The 21,770-nt window shown below is 43.0% G+C and overlaps 1 protein-coding gene across 1 annotated transcript; it reads left to right on the top strand.

The window, feature by feature from the left end:
• The first annotated feature begins 2,300 nt into the window (after positions 1-2,300).
• On the top strand, positions 2,301-21,770 carry LOC134565797 (retinol dehydrogenase 8-like). Its single transcript, XM_063425450.1, has 6 exons — positions 2,301-2,547; positions 17,899-18,060; positions 18,851-19,030; positions 19,764-19,857; positions 20,851-21,034; positions 21,279-21,770. Exons 1-6 carry the CDS (start codon positions 2,340-2,342, stop codon positions 21,516-21,518), a joined length of 1,068 nt encoding a protein of 355 aa, XP_063281520.1. The 5' UTR covers positions 2,301-2,339; the 3' UTR covers positions 21,519-21,770.

Here is a 21,770-nt window from a genome sequence, read left to right as displayed (position 1 = left end):
ATCCAAAAAAGCATATATGGAGGTTTAGGGTCTGATGGAGTGTCAATGACAGAAATTTAGAGATTTGAGATAAAATGACCAAAAGCACATTGGAGGCATGACTCTTAAAAAAAAAAGGATGTTATTAAGACTATTCCTTAAAAAGGGGGCTACATTCCATGAGTTGGAAAACTCAAAATAGTTGCATAGAATAAAAATCCGTAATTTGTCTAGAAACAGAATATGGTGGGGTTTTTTTGAGTCCTGAATAAGCAGATGGATTACTAAAATTGGGTAGCATATTAGGGCTTGCTTGGATGAAGTTTTTAAGCATGGGTGATAGAAAGAGAGGGACGACCAAAAAAGGGGTGGCATACCTGAGTCTGATTGAGTGAGGTTATTGCAGAAACATCTTTCTTTGGAGAGTGAGAAAATATTTTACAAGAGCTGAGAACTGTCAGTCCAAGAGACTGGAAGAGAAGCCAACGGAGATTAAAGAAATCACAGAAAGACATCCTGTCCCGATCAATATCTCCACACATCACTTGATGAGAGGAAAGACGTAAGAGTATCTTCTAGGCCTTTTAATATGAGAATAGTGAAGAGCACATGTTTTGGATCGAGCCAAAAGTGACTTATTATTGATAGCTTGTTTGTTTATTGCCCCACATGGAAGAAAGACAATCATTGGAGGCAACATCAAGAGAATTAACTAGAATGTGGAGGATTCAAAATCAGAATATGATCCTCAAAACAGAAGTAAATTTGAGAGCAAACTGTCAGGGTCTTACCTGAGGTGGGGGTCCAGTAGGCAGAGATTTGTGCTCACCCTTGCAGATATACACAGTCCAAGGTGATAAGGTTAGAAACCACCAGGACTGTGAATCTGTGCACGGGGGCTGTGCATGAAAAGTGCTCCAATTCGCAGTACAGACAAGGACACAAGCAGAAGGTTTGTTAAGGATAAGCCAAAGTCAGAGGATGCCAGAGGTCAGGATAAACAAGGAGGAATGCCAAGGTCAGGAGCCAGGGTCAATCTGGAGAACAAGTATCAGGAGACAAAGCAGGAACAACACATGATCATCAGAATCAAAGAACTGACAAAGTTCCCAGGGCAAGGCAGTGCTTAAATACCCGGATGATTAGCGATCTGCCTCAGGTGAGGCACAGGTATCAGCCACAGATGAAGTCCAGCCCCCTAGTGTAGCAGACAAAGCCAGGAATAGCAACGATAGAACTTATACAAAAGAACAGAATTTGCTGTGGCTTACGGGCACTTCTGGGGTGACCACGTCTGGCCATGTGGATGTCACGGTGAGAACCGTGACACAAACTAAGACACATGGTAGAACAGGCAGGTTAATAGATTTCAGATTGAGATTGACAATTATACGAAAGTGGTTATTATTTAAAAGATACATTTTACTTTATCAGTTTAACTTCCTACGAATATTAGAAAATAAAGTAGAAAAAATAAGTAAAACTCAGTTGTCCCACACATCATCATTTCTCTCAAAATTTCCAAGGGACAAATGGGATCCTTCAGTTTTAGGAGTGTGTGAGTGGGGGTGTAGCCAGGGCCAGGACTGTTCTCAGAAATGTTAGGCGATTTACTAACAATTTATTAAAAGGTAATTTTGAACAAGAACAATTTATCTAATTTACAGAGACTTATTTCTAAACACATTTATTGATGTTTAAAGACACATTACTGGGAATATTATTGCTGTGGAGCTCTGTTACACACTCAGGCACACCAAGAAGGGAAGACTCCCTTATTATTTGGGTCTGCTCTGGCATGTCTAGTAAGTTTAGAAAACAAATAGTAATGGTGAGAGGGGGCATCTTTCTTACACCCCATTAGAGATGGGAAGGAAATGGAAACTAAGCTATAAATATGCCTGAAGGACAAATTTAAGAGTTATTATAAATCAGAGGACTACCTCACTGACACCAGATTTGGATAACATTATTGCACATTGTTTTTTTTAAATTTTGAATACCTCCCTTTTGGCTATTCTAATTACCCACAATCATCTGTATAAAGTGATTGAAAGGATGAAAAAAAAACACTTTTGTTTTTTTAAGTTCACATGTTTTAAAACTAAATTATACAGACGTAGACCTCAGGTTATTTGCAAATATTATAGTTTGTGTAGATATGTTTGTGTTTTTGTTACCGTTACAGATAATACACTGATAGCTTTATGAATTGTTTTCAAAGGTTCTTTCTCTCCCTGACTTGTCATTGTCCTAGTTGGCAATGTGCTCCTGCGACAAGATAATCCAATAATCTCTTTCATCTCAAACGCAAGACTGGATTAATGAACGGTCCAATAATGGCTCAGCATCATCCTTAAATGTTAGACCCTTTGGAAGATGCAGCTTACTTGGTGCATATTGGTGCAACATCCCACTGTTTGTGTGTTACTCTCAGTTTTGTGACTTGGAAATACCTGGAACCTCAGATGGACTCTCCTCGTACAGTACTTATAACTGGATGTTCGTCCGGGATTGGGCTGGCATTGGCTGCAAAACTTGCCAATGATGAACAGCAACGCTTTAAAGGTGAGAGCTGTAGCTATAACATTAAGGCCATTGGCCAATAGACCCAAACTATTATATTAAACAGTTAAAGATGAATTAGTTCATCTAAGTCAGGGATGCCAAAAAAGTAGATCCTCGGGTGTATTAAAACTACAGCTTCCATGAGTCTTTGTCATTCTAAAGCATTCTAAAGACATGCAAAGTGCATTGTGGGGGTTGTAGTTCTACAATATCTGGGGATCTAACTATTTGGCACCCCTGATATTAGCTGTAAATCAACCCTGCAATAGTGTGTTTCATAGAATGTGTTTCATAGAATTTTCTGCTGATGAGGACCTTATGGGGTGTATTTTCTAAGCTCTGAATTGTATCAAATTGAAACTCAAATGGCAAAACGCAGCAAAAATTATTTCAACTTGGCTATCGTCACAAAGTGACTATTTTAGCAAGGATTTCTGCCATTTAGATTTCCATACTTCAAAGTTCAGAGTTTTGTGAATAAACTCCTACGTCTACCTTATCCCTTGTTAAACCCCCTGTTATGTCTACCACTTCCATTTATTGGGCAATCCTTTTATTTAAAGAGACATTTCCGCTTTAATGTTCCAGCCCTTTGGTTTTAACTTTGCCGTAAGTTGATATTATGTCAGTGTAATGAACTACTTTTAACAAGAAGGTAAACAAGCAAAAGCGCAGTGTTAACAAGATAATCTTCCGTGGTCGTGTTTGGGCATGCAAAACATTTGTAAATATTTCTACCTCCACAGATATTTGTTCTAAGAGCCTTTACAAACATACATTTGCAGCTCCATTTACTCTTGGAATACAATAGGATTTAGACAGATATCGTGAATCACTATAAAAATCCCAAGTTTGCCCTTAAATTGGGTGACGTTACTACATTGCTGTGTTTTACTGCAACGTCATTAAACCGGTGCATAAAAGAGGCACAGCTTACATACATGATGAATAGCACTTCCCTTCAGTGTGTACAAATAAAATCTGACCAGTAAATTAATTGGACTTACTGCATCTCTTTCTTCTAAAGCCCATGATAGATAATGTAAATATAGCATTGCACCCAGGGCCAGCCCAAGACATTGTGCTGCCTTGGTCCAAGGATGAAATGCTGCCCACCCCTCCCAAAAACAAAACCCATATGCTTCTGCAATGGTGTGTCTCTATGTGGGTGTGCTGGGGATGAAGTGTGTGTCTGTGTGTGTGCTGGGAGTGAAATGTGTGCCTGTGAGTGTACTTGGGATGTAGTGTGTGTCTGTGTGTGTGCTGGGGATATATTATATGTCTGTGTGTGCTGGGGATGTAGCGTGTCTGTGTGTATGCTGGGGATGTAGCTTGTGTCGGTGTGTGCACTGCAGCCAATACACTTACCTATACACTGTGTCTGTGTATATGCATGTGTGTCAGTGTTTATATCTGTGTGTCTGTATCTATATGTGTGTCAGTGATTGTATCTGTCTGTCTATGTATCTGCATGTGTGGCAGTGTTTGTGTCTGTATATCTGCATGTGTATCTGAGTGTCTGTGCAACTGTATGTGTGTCGGTGCATCTGCATGTGTGTCAGTATATGTATCAGAATCTGACACACATGCAAATACTGGCACACATACAGATGTACAGAAACACTGATACACCACAGACATACACACAGACACATACAGACACTGACAAATACAGATACACACACTGACACATAAAGATGCACACACTGCCACACATGCAGATACACAGACATACAGATACACACACTACACACACAGATACACATTACACACATACAGTATACACAAACTACACACAGATATACACACTACACACATACAGACACACACACTATACACAAATAGACACACTGCACACCGATACACACACTGCATATACAGATACACACACTACACACACAGATATACACATCCCACTACACACACACAGACACACACACACACACACACACACACTGCACATACACAGATACCCACACACAAACACATCCTACACACATACAATCACACACAGATACCCACACTACATACAGACACACACACCACACACACACACACACACAGCTGCACATATTACACACATACAGATACAGACACACTACACACAGATACACCCACTACACATACAAACACACACACAGATACACACTACACACACAGGTACGCACATACACAGATACACACACTACACATACACAGATGCACACACTACACACACAGATATACACATCCCACTACACACACACAGATACACACACACAAACACATCTTACACACAAACAATCACACACAGATACACACACTACATACAGATACACACACTACACACACACAGCTACACATATTATACACATACAGATACACACACACTACACACAGATACACCCACTACACATACACACACACACACACACACAGATACACACACTACACACAGGTACACACATACACAGATACACACATTACACACACTACACATACACAGATACACACACTACACACGCACTACACACAGATACACACACTGCACACGCACTACACACAGATACACACATAGATACACACATACGGAATCTGTTGGCGCTATATAAATGGCAATAATAATAATAACATACAAACAGATACACACACTACACATACACAAATACACACACACACAAACACATTACACACATACAAACACACAGATACCCACACTACACACACATACAAACTGATACACACACACACACACACAAACACACAGCTACACACGCATACAAACACACATTAAAACAATTAAGCCATCCAGCAGGTTCTGGCTCCTTCCTCCTCCTCCTGCGCGGCAGTGTGAGTGAGCTGGGAAGAAGTGATACCCTGTCAGTTCCTCCCAGAAATCTGTGCAGGATAGAAGGGACCCAGTCACGCTGTCAAAGCGCCACAGCGCACAACCTGGCCCCTTATTGCATATGCCAATCGGGTGGCCCCGAGGGCCGCCATTGGTTGGGAACTCCTGTTATAGATTATGTCAGAGTGCTGCCTGGAGGCGTGGCTCCACCGTGGTTTATGGACGGGATGGCCCTGATTGTACCCTACCATGTAGGTATATTGGGATTTTAACTTACAGGGTATTGACTAAAGTGAGAATTCAAAGTGAATTTCAAATTTAAAGCCAAAGTAGTCAAACTGAAAACACAGCTGAATTGTATAAATTTTGCAGTTCGGCTACTCTGACCTTAAAGGGACACTATAGGCACCCAGATCTTGAAGTGGTCTGGGTGCAGAGGCCCTGTCCCCTAAAGGGACACTCCAGGCACCCAGACCACTTCTACTCATTGGAGTGGTCTGGGTACCAACTCCCACTACTCTTAACCCTGCAAGTGTAATTATTGCAGTTTTTTTATAAACTGCAATAATTACCTTGCAGGGTTAACTCCACCTCTAGTGGCTGTCTACTAGACAGCCACTAGAGGGCACTTCCAGCTTCATAGCACAGAAAACCTGTGCTAGAGCGTCGCTGAATGTCCTCACGCTGTGTGAGGACCTCCCGCGTCGCTCAATTCCCCATAGGAAAGCATTGAAAAGCATTTTCAATGTTTTCCTATGGGGAGCTCTAATGCGCATGTGCGGCATTGCCGCGCATGCGCATTAGGTCTCCCCAGCCGGTGGGAGGGATCAGTCTCGCCCACCGTCCGACGTAATGCAGAGGAGGAGTGGCGGCGGAGAAAGAAGCAGCGAAGTGGGACATGTCGCTGCCTCTGGTAAGTGACTGAAGGGGTTTTTACCCCTTCAGCAACTGGGGATGGGAGGTGGGAGGGAGAAGGGACCTGCAGTGCCAGAAAAACTGATGGTTTTCCTGGCACTGGAGTTTCCCTTTAACCCTGCTATGCAATGTTCAGAGAAACTGCAATGTTTAAATTACAGGGTTAAGACTGCCTCTAGTGGCTGTCTACTAGAGGTGCTTCATGCGGTTTCACGGAATTTAACTACGCTGTACGTGAAGACATCCAGCACCTTCAAATCGCCCACAGCAAAGTATCAATTCATTAGGTTCCTCCCTCGGCGCTGATGTGGCCGAAAAGGAGCCAGCACTGAGAAACCTCGGGTCTGGAATTAGGCGAGTGTTTATACGTTTAATGCTTTAATTGCCATGGGGCGCATAGGGACACTATACTGTTAGGCATACAGCTTTGTATTCCTAACACTATAATGTGCCTTTAAATTCGAAATTCATTTTGAATTCCCATTTTAGTAAATAACCCAGTTCCTGTTTGGGTTAGAGGGGTCTTATGTTTACGGTTCGGCTTAGTGCTTAGCATATCTGCCTTCAAGGTGCTGTGGACTGCAACTACTATCACTCTCTGCCAGGCTTCACTTTTTGTACTTATAATACGCATGGATGGCACAAAAGAGGCAGCTAAGTAGAACTCAGGCTAGTTTGTCCTTATGGCTCAGACATTTCTATAATTAGCACTGGGTTACAAAGCACATCACCCTTCCTGTTACTTCTACTGCAGTCTACAAGATCAACTGAAACTGATCTCATTAAGGGGATTGCATTATCAGTCAGACACTTATCAGCAAGTTGAGCATGCAAGAATTCTGTTATCTCAGTGTGAAACACTTGGTTCATTCACATCAAAGACCGAAATATTAACCTTTATAACATCAAGTTCACTGATAATGAGGTTAACACAAATCTCAGCAAATGCAAGTGCTGGAACGGTTACATTTGACATTTGATCTTGAAAAAAGCATTGAAAGTCATGTTTCAGTGTTTGCAGATGACACAAAACTCTGTAAAGTAATAAATATGAGCAAGATATTATTTTGCTGCAGAGGGATTTAGATAGACTGTGGGACTGGGCACTCAAATGGAAAATGAAATTTAATGTAGAAAAGTTATGCACTTTGGCGTCAAGAATGCACAAGCAACTTATACTCTTAATGGAAGCAGTGGCGGATGCAGAGCCTGATCTCGGGAGGGGCACTTGTAGATTATTTAAAGAAATAATCCAGACACAATAACCACTACAGCTCAGTGTAGTGGTTATGGTGTCAATAGTGGCGGGACCCCCTCCCAGAGTAAGTAGTCAAACCGTTTAAGAACAGTTTGACAACTCACCTGAGTTCTGCTGGGAACTTGGGCTGTAGTAGGGCGTAGGAGCAGTGGTGTGTGTGAGTGGTGCAATGTGTAAGGGGTGCAGTGTGTGTGTGAGGGGGACAGTGTGTAAGCAGTGTGTGTGTGTGAAGGTTGTAGTGTGTGAGTGAGGGTGGCAGTGTATGTGTGGTGCAGTGTGTGTGAGTATTGCAGTGTATGTGTGAGTGTGGGCAATGTGTGTGTATGGGGCGGCAGTGTATGGGGAGCAGTGTGTGTGTATGGGGGTAGTGTATGTATGTAGAGTGTGTGTGCGTATGGGGGAGCAGTATGTGTGTATGGGGGCAATATGTGTGTATGGGGGCAGTGTGTGTGTATGGGGGCAGTGTGTGTGTATGGGGGGCAGTGTGTGTGTATGGGGGGCAGTGTGTGTGTATGGGGGGCAGTGTGTGTATATGGGGGGCAGTGTGTGTATATGGGGGGCAGTATGTGTGTATGGGGGCAGTGTGTGTATATGGGGGCAGTATGGGGGCAATGTGTGTATGGGGCAGTATGGGGGCAATGTGTGTGTATGGGGGCAGTATGGGGGCAATGTGTGTGTATGGGGCAGTATGGGGGGGCAATGTGTGTATATGGGGGCAGTATGGGGGGCAATGTGTGTATATGGGGGCAGTATGGGGGCAATGTGTGTATATGGGGGCAGTATGGGGGGCAATGTGTGTATATGGGGGGCAATGTGTGTGTATGGGGGCAATGTGTGTATATGGGGGCAGTATGGGGGCAATGTGTGTATATGGGGGCAGTATGGGGGGCAATGTGTGTATATGGGGGCAGTATGGGGGGCAATGTGTGTGTATGGGGGCAGTATGTGGGGCAATGTGTGTGTATGGGGGCAGTATGGGGGCAATGTGTGTGTATGGGGGCAGTATGGGGGCAATGTGTGTGTATGGGGGCAGTATGGGGGCAATGTGTGTATATGGGACAGTATGGGGGCAATGTGTGTATATGGGGGCAATGTGTGTACATGGGGCAGTATGGGGGGCAATGTGTGTATATGGGGCAATGTGTGCATATGGGGCAGTATGGGGGCAATGTGTGTATGGGGGCAGTATGGGGGGCAATGTGTGTATGGGGGCAGTATGGGGGCAATGTGTTTGTATGGGGGCAGTATGGGGGGCAATGTGTGTATATGGGGGCAGTATGAGGGCAACGTGTGTATATGGGGGCAGTATGGGGGCAATGTGTGTATATGGGGCAGTATGGGGGCAATGTGTGTATGGGGGCAGTAGGGGGGGCAATGTGTGTATATGGGGGCAGTATGGGGGGCAATGTGTGTGTATGGGGGCAATGTGTGTATATGGGGGCAGTATGGGGGGCAATGTGTGTATATGGGGGCAGTATGGGGGGCAATGTGTGCATATGGGGGCAGTATGGGGGCAATGTGTGTGTATGGGGGCAGTATGGGGGGCAATGTGTGTATATGGGGGCAGTATGGGGGCAATGTGTGTATATGCGGCAGTATGGGTGCAATGTGTGTATATGGGGCAGTATGGGGGCAATGTGTGTATGGGGGCAGTATGGGGGCAATGTGTGTATATGGGGGCAATGTGTGCATATGGGGCAGTATGGGGGCAATGTGTGTATGGGGGCAGTATGGGGGGCAATGTGTGTATGGGGGCAGTATGGGGGCAATGTGTTTGTATGGGGGCAGTATGGGGGGCAATGTGTGTATATGGGGGCAGTATGAGGGCAACGTGTGTATATGGGGGCAGTATGGGGGCAATGTGTGTATATGGGGGCAGTATGGGGGCAATGTGTGTATGGGGGCAGTAGGGGGGGCAATGTGTGTATATGGGGGCAGTATGGGGGGCAATGTGTGTGTATGGGGGCAATGTGTGTATATGGGGGCAGTATGGGGGGCAATGTGTGTATATGGGGGCAGTATGGGGGGCAATGTGTGCATATGGGGGCAGTATGGGGGCAATGTGTGTGTATGGGGGCAGTATGGGGGGCAATGTGTGTATATGGGGGCAGTATGGGGGCAATGTGTGTATATGCGGCAGTATGGGTGCAATGTGTGTATATGGGGCAGTATGGGGGCAATGTGTGTATGGGGGCAGTATGGGGGGCAATGTGTGTATATGGGGGCAGTATGGGGGGCAGTGTGTGTATGGGGGCAGTATGGGGACAATGTGTGTATGGGGGCAGTATGGGGGCAGTGTGTGTATGGGGGGCAGTATGGGGGGCAATGTGTGTGTATGGGGGCAATGTGTGTATGGGGGCAGTATGTGTATGGGGGCAGTATGGGGGGCAATGTGTGTGTATGGGGGCAATGTGTGTGTATGGGGGCAATGTGTGTATATGGGGGCAGTATGGGGGGCAATGTGTGTATATGGGGGCAGTATGGGGGGCAATGTGTGTATATGGGGGCAATGTGTGTATATGCGGCAGTATGGGGGCAATGTGTGTATATGGGGCAGTATGGGGGCAATGTGTGTATATGGGGACAGTATGGGGGGCAATGTGTGTGTATGGGGCAATGTGTGTGTATGGGGGCAGTGTGTGTATGGGGGGCAGTATGGGGGGCAATGTGTGTGTATGGGGGCAGTATGGGGGCAATGTGTGTATGGGGGGCAGTATGGGGGCAATGTGTGTATGGGGGGCAGTATGTGTATGGGGGGGCAGTGTGTGTGTATGGGGGCAATGTGTGTGTATGGGGCAATGTGTGTATGGGAGGCAGTATGGGGGCAATGTGTGTGTATGGGGGCAGTATGGGGGCAATGTGTGTATGGGGGGCAGTATGGGGGGCAGTGTGTGTGTATGGGGGCAATGTGTGCATATGGGGGCAATGTGTGTACATGGGGCAGTATGGGGGGCAATGTGTGTATATGGGGGCAATGTGTGCATATGGGGCAGTATGGGGGCAATGTGTGTATGGGGGCAGTATGGGGGGCAATGTGTGTATGGGGGCAGTATGGGGGCAATGTGTTTGTATGGGGGCAGTATGGGGGGCAATGTGTGTATATGGGGGCAGTATGAGGGCAACGTGTGTATATGGGGGCAGTATGGGGGCAATGTGTGTATATGGGGGCAGTATGGGGGCAATGTGTGTATGGGGGCAGTAGGGGGGGCAATGTGTGTATATGGGGGCAGTATGGGGGGCAATGTGTGTGTATGGGGGCAATGTGTGTATATGGGGGCAGTATGGGGGGCAATGTGTGTATATGGGGGCAGTATGGGGGGCAATGTGTGCATATGGGGGCAGTATGGGGGCAATGTGTGTGTATGGGGGCAGTATGGGGGGCAATGTGTGTATATGGGGGCAGTATGGGGGCAATGTGTGTATATGCGGCAGTATGGGTGCAATGTGTGTATATGGGGCAGTATGGGGGCAATGTGTGTATGGGGGCAGTCTGGGGGGCAATGTGTGTATATGGGCGTACTTCAAGGACCACTATTGTGCCAGGAAAACAATCTCGTTTTTCTTGGCACTATATGGTCTTTGGGTCTCCCCTACCCTCAGGGTCCCACTATCGCCGGGCTGAAGGGGGAGGAAGGGGTTAATTACTTACCTTTCTCCAGCGCCGGGCTTCCTCTGCCCTGGGGAAATCTCCTCCCTCTTCCGACGTCAGCGCTGAATGCCTACTGAAGAGCCGCGCACGCATTCAGACAGTCCATTGGAAAGCATTTCTCAATGCTTTCCTATGGACGGCAGTGTCTCCTCACTGTGATTTTCACAGTGAGAATCGCGGAAGCGCCTCTAGCGGCTGTCAATGAGACAGCCACTAGAAGCTGGATTAACCTTGTTGTAAACATAGCAGTTTCTCTTAAATTGCTATGTTTACAGCTGCAGGGTTAACCCTAGATGGACCTGGCACCCAGACCACTTCATTGAGCTGAAGTGGTCTTGGTGCCTATAGTGGTCCTTTAAGGAACTACTATACTTTTTCTGTTCAAACTCAACATTGATATGTGTTTATGTTTCTTGACACATGCTCATATTAGATATGTTTGGTATAGTGTATGTGTTGTGTTATTGTAGCCCATGAAACAGCGCAGCTAAGGGGAGTGGTCCTTGACAGAGCTAGGAGGCGGGCATATGTGGAGATGGAATTTATGGTCAGGTGGTCACAAGGGGTGTGCCCATTAACCGGATGCCAGATATTAATAACCGACATCTTAGATTAGGAGCCATTTTAATTAATCACACTTACCTGTTGTTTTCCCTCCCTTTATTTGGATTGGTTTTGGTTGCTCCCGTTGGGCCACAGTGGCGGGGGCTGAAGAAGATATTTGAGGCTAGGTAGTTTTGCTACCTGGATGTTTGGTTTGTTAATAATGTTTACATGGTTGAATTTGGTATTTGGTAGGTTGGAGCCTGTAGGTGGTTTTCAACCTGGTGGGGTAGGGGTGTCTCGGTATGCCCCTACTATCTAAATTGGTAGGTTGGAACCCGTAGGTGGTTCTCAGCCTGGTGGGGTAGGGGTGTCGGCGGTATGCCCCTACTATCTAAATTGGTAGGTTGGAACCCGGAGGTGGTTCTCAGCCTGGTGGGGTAGGGGTGTCGGCGGTATGCCCCTACTATCTAAATTGGTAGGTTGAAACCCGGAGGTGGTTCTCAACCTGGTGGGGGGTGTCTCGGTTTGCCCCTACTACGAAAATTAATTAGTATGAGGCCTGTTGTGGCCATGTAGGTTATGTTAATTATGTATGGTTATATGTTATTGTTGATATGTTATGGGTCTTTGCCGGTGGGTCTAGTACTGTTAAAATTGGGGTGAAGTACGTATTATGTGAACTTGGGAATGTTTGGAAATGACCCAAATTACTATTTAGATATTTATCATATTTATAATTTATTAAAGCCGTGGCATCCAATTTAAATTTGTGTCCGTGTCTTATTGGGGCGTCCAAGGTAAGGTTTGGAACATATGCACAAAAGCTTGACTATGCGCATGTCATGATTTTGCAATGTTACATTACTGTATTTGTACTTTATTTACTTTAGGTGATTAATAAGGTAAGTTTGCAAACATTGCTTGTCAAATGCCATAAACTCAAGGGAGGTGTTCTGCTCCTGCATACATTTTGAGGGTACTGTTTATTTCTTCAAATATATTTTCGCTTGAAAACTAAATTCAGATATTTTTCATGTCTCACTCATAACTGGCAAGTAATGGGTTGAAACAGAAGCAACAAGGAACAACCTGTTAGCTTCTTGGATTGAGAATTAATTTAACATGGGGGGGGACCTGTTGCTGGGTCATCGCACGTCCTTCACCCTCTGCCGAGGGCAATATGGTAAAATAATTAGTGGGCTGTGAAATGGCGCAAAATTTGTAAAATTGGGGAAACTGATGCAGGCGCTCCCCCACTCCCTCGCCCTATGCCAGCGGGTCAAGGGATGTGAGATTGAGGCATGCCATAACTTTCCCCTTCTCCCACGACAATGAATGTGGGGCATAGGGGGAAGCCCATTAAATTGAGTATGCCCAATCACACAGGCCAGGTCGGAGTTTGGGGAAAGGAAATGGCAGGGTGCCAGTAACTCCCTCCTTGTAATAAGACAAAGGAAAAGCAAATAACTAATTAAATGGTCTACTCTTATCCATCAAGGAACTCATTTTCATTTAGTTCTTTCATAATTCAATTTGTTCATTTGTGATTTTGACTCATTTTCATTTAGTTCTTTCATAATTCAATTTGTTCATTTGTGATTTTGACGATTAAACACATTGGCCTAAATTAGGACAAATTTGCATTCGTTCAGAACCTTTTTGGTGTTGAAATTGGTGTTGATTGGTGTTCTTTTACGGTTTGAGGAACTATGACTATCAGAAAATTGAAAGTGCCTCTCTTTATATATTTGCAAAAAGGCAAACTTTAATGTTCATGTGTGCCGTATTGCTGACATCTAGTGGTTATATTTTGCAGCTCACACAAATACCAGTTAAAAAGGGACAATTAAAGGTGGTTTTACTTACAACAAAAAACAAAACATAAACACTACAGCCCAATTTAGTGGTTATGGTGCTTGGAGTGATCTTTTAAGTAAGCTTCATGATTGGCTGAGTCACTTCCTGGTTTGGTAAAAAGGCTTTGAACAAGCTGTAAAGCCTAGGGATTTGCACCAGCGCTGATTGGTCTGTTTTGGGTGGCCACTCCCCTCTTCAATGTTGTAGTTGTGGTGGAAAAAAGGGAAAAAAAGCTACCATCAAAAGTACAACAATGAATAGGGGTGTGGTCACCCAAAACAGACCAATCAGTGCTACACACCAGAGCTAGTTCATATAGCTCTGGAATATGTGAGTGTTCAATTAGCACTTTAATATACCATAACGTGTTTTAAGGCATTACACTATTGCACTTTATTTTGTATTTAAAGGGATATACATCAGATTGGATACATTATTGAAGTATCAAGTGTTTTTGTTTTGTATATCTCTACACATTAATGGTCACTTTATATATAGCGCTCCACTGTCTTATTGAAATTATTACATAGGAATTGCCTGTAATGGCTGTCGACTTGAGGTGCAACTATCAGCCACTGGAGATGTGTTTCACCTAACAATGTAAATATTGATGTTTCTACAAAACTCAAATGTTTTACATTGCAGGTTTTAAACTACAGGGCCAATGCACCCAGACCACTTCATGGAGATGAAGTGGTCTGGATGCGTTTAGTGGTCATTTAAGGTGACTTGCATGCTTCTCATGCAAATTGTTTCTCCACATGAAATGCAATCTCTCTTCTTCCTACAGTAGTTCCGTCTTTCCCATTATCTTCATCTCAATTTAATTTCTTCACACCTTCCTTAACTTACTGCAGTTCCTATTATTCTGAAACTCTTTGCCCTATGTGACGAAATGCCTTTTTTGTCACTGTTTTTAGGTGAAAAGCTCCCCTTTGCCCCTGGCTGTTGGAGGAGCCGGATTGCCAGCCTCCTGCCTCATGACTATGGCCCTGGGTTATTTTGGCTAATGGATTTATATTGTGCTGCTGCTGGCCCTTTAAGAACTGCATTGTGGCTTATGGACTTGTATTGGACCAAGCTGGCCCTTTCAGAACCGTCTGGGGACATATTGAGATTTTGTGTGACAATGCCCCTTTAAGACGGTGTCCCCAGTGTCCCCAGACTTAGTTAAAATATTTTGTTCATTGCTATTTTCCACTTGGTTCAGTAAATGGGGCTTAGTGAACCAAGTACCACACAGGCGGACCACCCAGAAGTGGAAGTGTGCAGGCAATTTACCTCCCAGGCTGGGAGCCTGCTGTAGGTAAATTGACGACCGCTCGGGGGCCGCTGTTCGACAAACGAACACGTGGCGGCGGCCATCTTTGTTCATTCGAACGAGGTCAGCGGTGTGTGTAGCCAAATTCATGGAACTGAAATCGGCTACACATTTCACCGAACACCGCTGACCCTTACCTTCTCGTACACTGAATCTTCAGCTGCAGAGACTAAGTCCCGTTCGGCAATTCGAACGCACGTTCGAATGGGAGTAATTTTTCTGCATAAAATTGACCGGCCGCACAGCCCAAATCTATGGAACTGTTTTGGGCAGGAAAATGTGCTGGCGGTCGGCCATAAAGGACTTGCACCTAACTTTTTATGTACTGGAGGGATTTGTATGATGTTTGGTTATGTTTATATTTAAAGTATGCTGATTCTGAATATGTATGTTGTATGTGAATATGATGCATATTTTTAAAGTTACTGTATAAGTATAAAAAGTGTATTTTTCCTGCCTGTGATAAATTACATTAACCCATTGTGTTCAGTAATTATATCACAGGCAGAGGGGAGGGATTGTATGTTTGTGCTGGGTGTGTTTTATGGTTTTCCTGTAAATGATTGGTTGTACTGTGTCCCACCCTGTGGGATGTCCCCTTGCATGGGGACTTGAATAAAAGCCAGTGTGTGGTCAATAAAAGTTCAGATCATCTTGGACCTTCATGAAGTTTCGGCTCATGTTTGGAGAACTACACTCTGGGGATTGCTATAATCACTATACTCCCCAGGGTATAATCACTAAGCTCTGCTAAGAGCTTGTTCCTGTTCCTGCTCTCTGGAATTCGGAGAGGTCCACCTACTGGAAGCTGGACCCTGGTCTTGGGTCCAGAGTGGGTGGAGACGGCGAGACCCCAACCAAGCTGCGGCGGTTCGTGGGGTCTGTAGTGGTTATGGTGTCCGGCAGAGTGCTTGGAGTCCTTGGAAAGCACTAGGAGCATCCGTCAGCGGAAGGTACCCGGTCGGGGTGTCAGTGGTTCCGTTACACCTTAATACAAAATTGTCCTCTTTGTCCCTCTCCCCAATGCTGTTTCTCTCATTCACATCCTACTGGACCAAATCCTGTTTCTTCATTCTCACCACGTTCTTCCCAATACTATTTTCTCTTTTCCTCTTCCCCCAGATATTGTTGGATACTATGATTAGTATTGCTGAGACACCCGGATACACACTTGGCATTTATCTATCTATCTATCTATCTAATCTATTATAACAAACTTGAAGTAGAAAGATACAGTAAAAGATTAAATCAATACCGCCAAGATGACAGTGAGGTAAGGTGATAACGAGGTCATTGACGTCAGCAGACCACGAAACCTGTGGTCATCTGTCATCACTATCTTTGTTCTCACCTTACCCTCACTGTCATCTGGGTGGCTATACCTATGCCTATGTTCTTTATTTTTACAAAAGTCCCAGAGAGGACTGAAATGTTGATGTGACTAATGTAGATGGTTTTAAGCTGTGTGCATCAGAAAAAACAGCAGTGAAATTTAATGTTTCACTGTCTCCTGAGTGCTCTCCTTTATGTTTGCAATCAATGGCCATCCAGTGCAAAGTCCAAGGTGTATATATATAGATACACACACGTAAGGACGGGACTATAGCTCAGTGCTAGTGTTACCATTGAAATAATGCAGGGTAGGCGTGAAACGCGTCCAGCCTTTATCTTGATCAGTCCTAAACTGCTAGTAAAAGCTTGGGAAATATCCCATTAGACATTTGTTCATATATTAAAATGTATTACATATCTGCTGATGTAAGGCATAGATCAAAAAGAGATTGTAGCGTAAACGAGACAAATACATTATATGTGTAGATCTTAGACAAACATTTAAATATAGCACATTACATAAAGTATTTGTGTTAAAAATATTAGATGAAGACATAAAAGACGAGACGTGCTTACTAATAAAAAAAAATAATATTTTGCACATGACGCATGGTCCCGTACTATAAAGGTGTCTATAATGTTAAACACACCAAAGCAGAGCAGAACAGAATACTGAGAATACACAACAGCTCAAATAGCTTGCCCTTTGGTGGGTCCCTGCTTAGTTCCTCAGTTCGGTTTAGGTTATCTTGAGCAACTATTGAACTATATGCAAATCGGACCCTAAAAGGCAGCCTGGAACCAAAATGCTGGCAGGCTCCCTTTGCATGACATATACAGCAACCCCAAATGGTTATTGGTCTTGGTGGACTCTGTCGTTGAGATGTGGGTGATACACCTCTAGGCACATTGAACATGGGGTCCACATCTGGATAACCCTGAGGGAAGGCCTGAGCAATTTGCAAACAAACCAAAACAGAGCCCAATTTATCACGTAGCTGAGAAAGGGAAGAACAGAGAAACGTTTAACAAAGGCCAGTTGGAGTAAACTACAAAGTTCCACTTCCACTACTCTACACATGCAGACACAATTTAATTTATTGGTAAAGGATAACTCTAGTCTTCTTTCTTAAACTAGTGACAGCACAAGTTACGGAGTCCTACGGGAACCAAAACCCAAGGACACGCAAGGCTACGATGGGTGAGCAGATTGCAGGTGCCTAAACAGGAACAAATGCCTAAAGAACTTTCCTACTGAAAGAATCACAAGCGTAACCATTAAAACTGTAAAGTCTAGCAAGCGTGCAGTGAGAATCCGGTGGCAGCAATGCAGTACTCAAATAACACTTCATGTTGCAGCTTGGGCAAGGTAGCAATCTCCGTGGTAGAATTGGTCATCACTTAAAGAGTAAAGGAGTAAAACAAGTGAGGCCTAAACAAAAATTAAATTATGCAACTTCATACAGCCTGAGCCAATATAGCCGGTCCTTTATGTGCTATATATATGCACAGACATATACTCTCCGTGGTTATGTGTTCTCCAGTGGAGAATGGAGATGTTAGTATTCTCTGCTTATGTTTTTTTTTTTAAATACAGGCTACAGGATGCAATTTTATCATTTTTATTTCAATGTTTCTCTCCGTAGTCTTCGCCACAATGCGTAACCTGGCAAAACGCTCCGCACTGGAGGAAGCAGCGGGTGATGCCCTCAATAGAACCCTGGAGATCAAAGAACTAGACGTCTGTAGTGAACATTCCATTCGCAAATGTGTGGACACCATCCCCGACAGACGTGTAGACATTCTCAGTGAGTGGTGCATGGTAGGCATGTCTCGTCGTAAAAAAAAAAACCCCAAAACAAAACCTTACACAATTTGATATTACGTGAAATCAGAATAAAATGGAATTCCATAAGACTTTTCAAAAATAGTTAAAATTTTTATTCAGGGGCTTAAAGTCATCATAGTTCATTATCAGTGAAAATAAAAGATCACATGTACATAATAAGTAAATATACCATATCTGTGCATCTCCTACTTACCTTTGCTCTTCAATCAGAAGCACCTTGTTATTTGCCAAGAACATTCGAACAGCTGAACCCAATTCACAGCACATTTTTGAGATGTCTGGCACTTGCTCATGGCATCATAAATTGCGAACTCGCAGTAACCTTTGATCTTCGTTGGATAAGTGGTGCTTCTGAACAAAGTGGATTTAAAGACGTCTGCCCCATGGACCAAGGGTAAGTCAGGAGAGACAACACTGAAACACGGTGTTTACTTATATGTATGCATTGAAATAATAGGAAGATAGGCAAAGGTTAGGCAACATTTGGCACTCCACATGTTGTAGACAACATCTTCCCTAATGCTTTGCTAACATTATGACCAGAAGACCATTATGGGTGATGTAGTCAGTAACATCTAGGGTTGAAAAGGTCGCCTACTGCTGATATAGGCTATAATTTATGGAAGCTTTTATTTAAAATTCTAAAAACAAATGACATTTTCCTATAAGTGAAGGTGTTCTAGTTAACTATTAAAGAAATAAAGTTTCATTGCTTTCAACCTTTTTTTATTTACCCATCTTTTTATCAGTTAATAACGCAGGGGTCGGTCTTATTGGACCTATAGAATGCCAGTCCATACAGGATATGCAAGCGGTTTTCGAAACCAATTTCTTTGGGGTTGTAAGAATGATTAAAGAGGTCCTGCCGGATATGAAGAAACGGAAGAGCGGCCACATTGTGGTCATTAGCAGCGTAATGGGACTTCAAGGTGAGAAGCCATGAATGTCACCTGGGAATCTTAAGAACCTAACTGTATATTTGAAAACAGATTGCAACTGTTTGTCTGTCAGAATGTAGTGGGAGTTGAAATCAAAATGCTTGGACTGTATAAAGAAATAGGAATCATAATAATATTTTTTGTTGACAGCGATATAGATCAAAGGATGACCAAACAACGGTCTCAATAGAAGGCTTTGTAGATACATTTAGCATATGTAGGAGAGTCAAAAAATATTAGACTACAAAAAAAACAAAGAGTGAAGCCAAGACCGCATGACTACAGTCTCAAAGCTAACACTAAACATTAACCAAAGGGGCTACGCAGCCAAGAAAAAAACGAGAAAGATGCTGGCTTATGGGATAGGAGAGAGGTCTACATCTTAATTGTTGGGATCCATATGGAGGCGTGAAAGAGGGTTCAACAGCTGAACTTAATTTTGTATATAACAGAGAAGATACATTTCTCCAAGCACAAACTATGCAAAACACAGCAAATATAATGAAGCGTAGGGTGTCCTGTTAAACTCTTTTTTTGCACAGATTGTTAAAACAAAGTAATTGCCGTCGATGGTGCTCAATAAGCTGCGGTATTACTAGTAAATGAATAAGAATAACCTTAAAATCGCATTAGCTGTCAACATAATAGCCTCTTTGACCTCCTGTTTTTGAATATTCCTGGATAACTTTATTCTCTAACTTTTTCCCCAAATTTCTCTCACCAGGCATCATGTTCAATGATGTATATGCTGCCTCAAAGTTTGCCATTGAAGGATTTTGTGAAAGTTTGGTTTTCCAGACTATGAAATTCAACATTTTGTAAGTGATTAATTTGTCAGTAAATTACCAAAAAATAAAAAAAATAATAACATGGATTTAGTAGTTGCATATTTTAAAGATCTATTTAAACCAATCTAGTTTTTATATTCCGATGATGTGTTTGGAAATCTGCATTCCCTTAAACACCAGTAGCTTTATATAGGCAATTCCTATGTTTATTCTAATTTTGCTCCTTCTCCTCCTGTGTATATTTAAATTCTTATTTGTATCTTTAGATCTTGCACAAGTTTAAACCATCAGTGCACAAGTGAAATTATAAGAGGGGCAAATTAACAGATTTGAAAGTTCTCTGGGGGATGCAAAGACTCTTTGCACCATAACCACTACAATAAGTTGAATTGGTTACAGTGCTTAAAAGTTTTAACATCAAAGTGCACCGTAGAAAAATGTATTGTTAGTTTAATAAAGGACACACTATCCATAGCCTCAAATTTTCTCTGACACATATCACCCATTTTAAGGATTACATGAAAGAATTGCATTGTAGTAAATATCAACCATGTATTTGGTACCCTATGGATTGTGTGCAAATATTGGAAATCTTCACAACAGGACTATATATAGGACATGAGGTCACACGTTTAGACTGGAAGAAAGGAGATTTAGTCTAAGGCAAAGGAAAGGTTTTGTTACAGTAAGAACAATAAGGATGTAGAATTCTCTGCCTGAATAAGTGGTTTTATCAGAGTTTGTACAGATTGTTCAACAGCAACTGAATGCACACTTGCAAAAACATAATATTCAAGGATATAATTTTTAAATTGTGGGGTAATAGCTTCTTGATACAAAGATAAATCTGACTGCCATTCTAGGGTCAAGAATGATTTTTTTCCTAGTTTGCAAAATTGGAAGTGCTTCAAACTGGGGTTTTTTGCCTTGTTTTGGATCAACAGCAAAAATAGATTATTGAGAAAGGTTGAACTGGACACATGCCTCTTTTTTCTGAAATACGTCCCTGTGTTAATTTTCCAGTATTACACTGATAGAACCAGGTCCCGTTAAGACAGAGTTTGAATTAAAAACCTATGAAGAAGCAGAACGGGGCGATTATTCCAAGACAGATGCAGAGACAGCTGATATCTTCATCAACTACTATTTGAAGAATTGTAAAGAAATATTTTCCAGTTTGGGGCAGACTCCAGAAGATATCGCAGAGGTAAGACTATTGTCAAAGGCTACAGTGCTTGAATTGCTGCAGTGTGAGGGAATGGAGTCTGTGACAGATTTTATAAAACAGTGGAATGAGCTTGGAGTACCTTAACAACATTGATTTCATAAAAGTTAGTGTTTTTTTTGGAGCAAAAGCACAACCGAACTATTTTTTTTTATAAATAATGTGTGTCAGATGCATTCTGAGAGATACAAATTTTAGAGTTAATATATCATTTTTATTTTTGTAGCATACTCTACGTGTTGTTACTATGGAAATAGCACCATTCCGTCACCAGACTAACCAAGTCTACACTCCTGTGACTGCACTAAAGTATGCAGACCCAAGTGGGGAACTGGTGACCAATGTCTTCTACAAGATGGTCTTCCAACATGACACTTTGATGCATGCCAGTCTCCGAGCGATTAAACTACTTCGTTGGAAAGCAAACAAAGTCCAACAGGGAGCAAGAATTTTAGGATTCATGTAATCTTCTAATGTCTAATTTTGCTTTGTGGGTGATCTGAGGTGTCATCTGAATTGGGGATGTTAGAACTCATCGACACGGATCTAGCACATGATGAAAAAGTATTGTATCAAATGATTTCTTGATGCTTACATTTTATTACATATAAGTCACTTATGGGACATGTGCGATGTCAAAACTATTACAAGTGCCTTTAAGAAACTATATTTGACCATTTAAAATGTCGAATCTTGATAACGATATGAAAAAAAATAT

The sequence above is a fragment of the Pelobates fuscus genome, chromosome 6 (assembly GCF_036172605.1).
Source record: "Pelobates fuscus isolate aPelFus1 chromosome 6, aPelFus1.pri, whole genome shotgun sequence".
Classification (NCBI taxonomy): Eukaryota; Metazoa; Chordata; class Amphibia; order Anura; family Pelobatidae; genus Pelobates; species Pelobates fuscus.
Note: the sequence above shows the minus strand (reverse complement) of the source record. Positions and strands in the feature narration are given on the sequence as shown.

Coding starts and splice junctions, on each gene's coding strand:
- LOC134565797 (XM_063425450.1), top strand. CDS start 2,340: ATGTTAGACCCTTTGGAAGATGCAGCTTACTTGGTGCATATTGGTGCA. Junction 2,548..17,898: donor TGAACAGCAACGCTTTAAAG/GTGAGAGCTGTA, acceptor TTCTCTCCGTAG/TCTTCGCCACAATGCGTAAC. Junction 19,858..20,850: donor ACTATGAAATTCAACATTTT/GTAAGTGATTAA, acceptor TTAATTTTCCAG/TATTACACTGATAGAACCAG.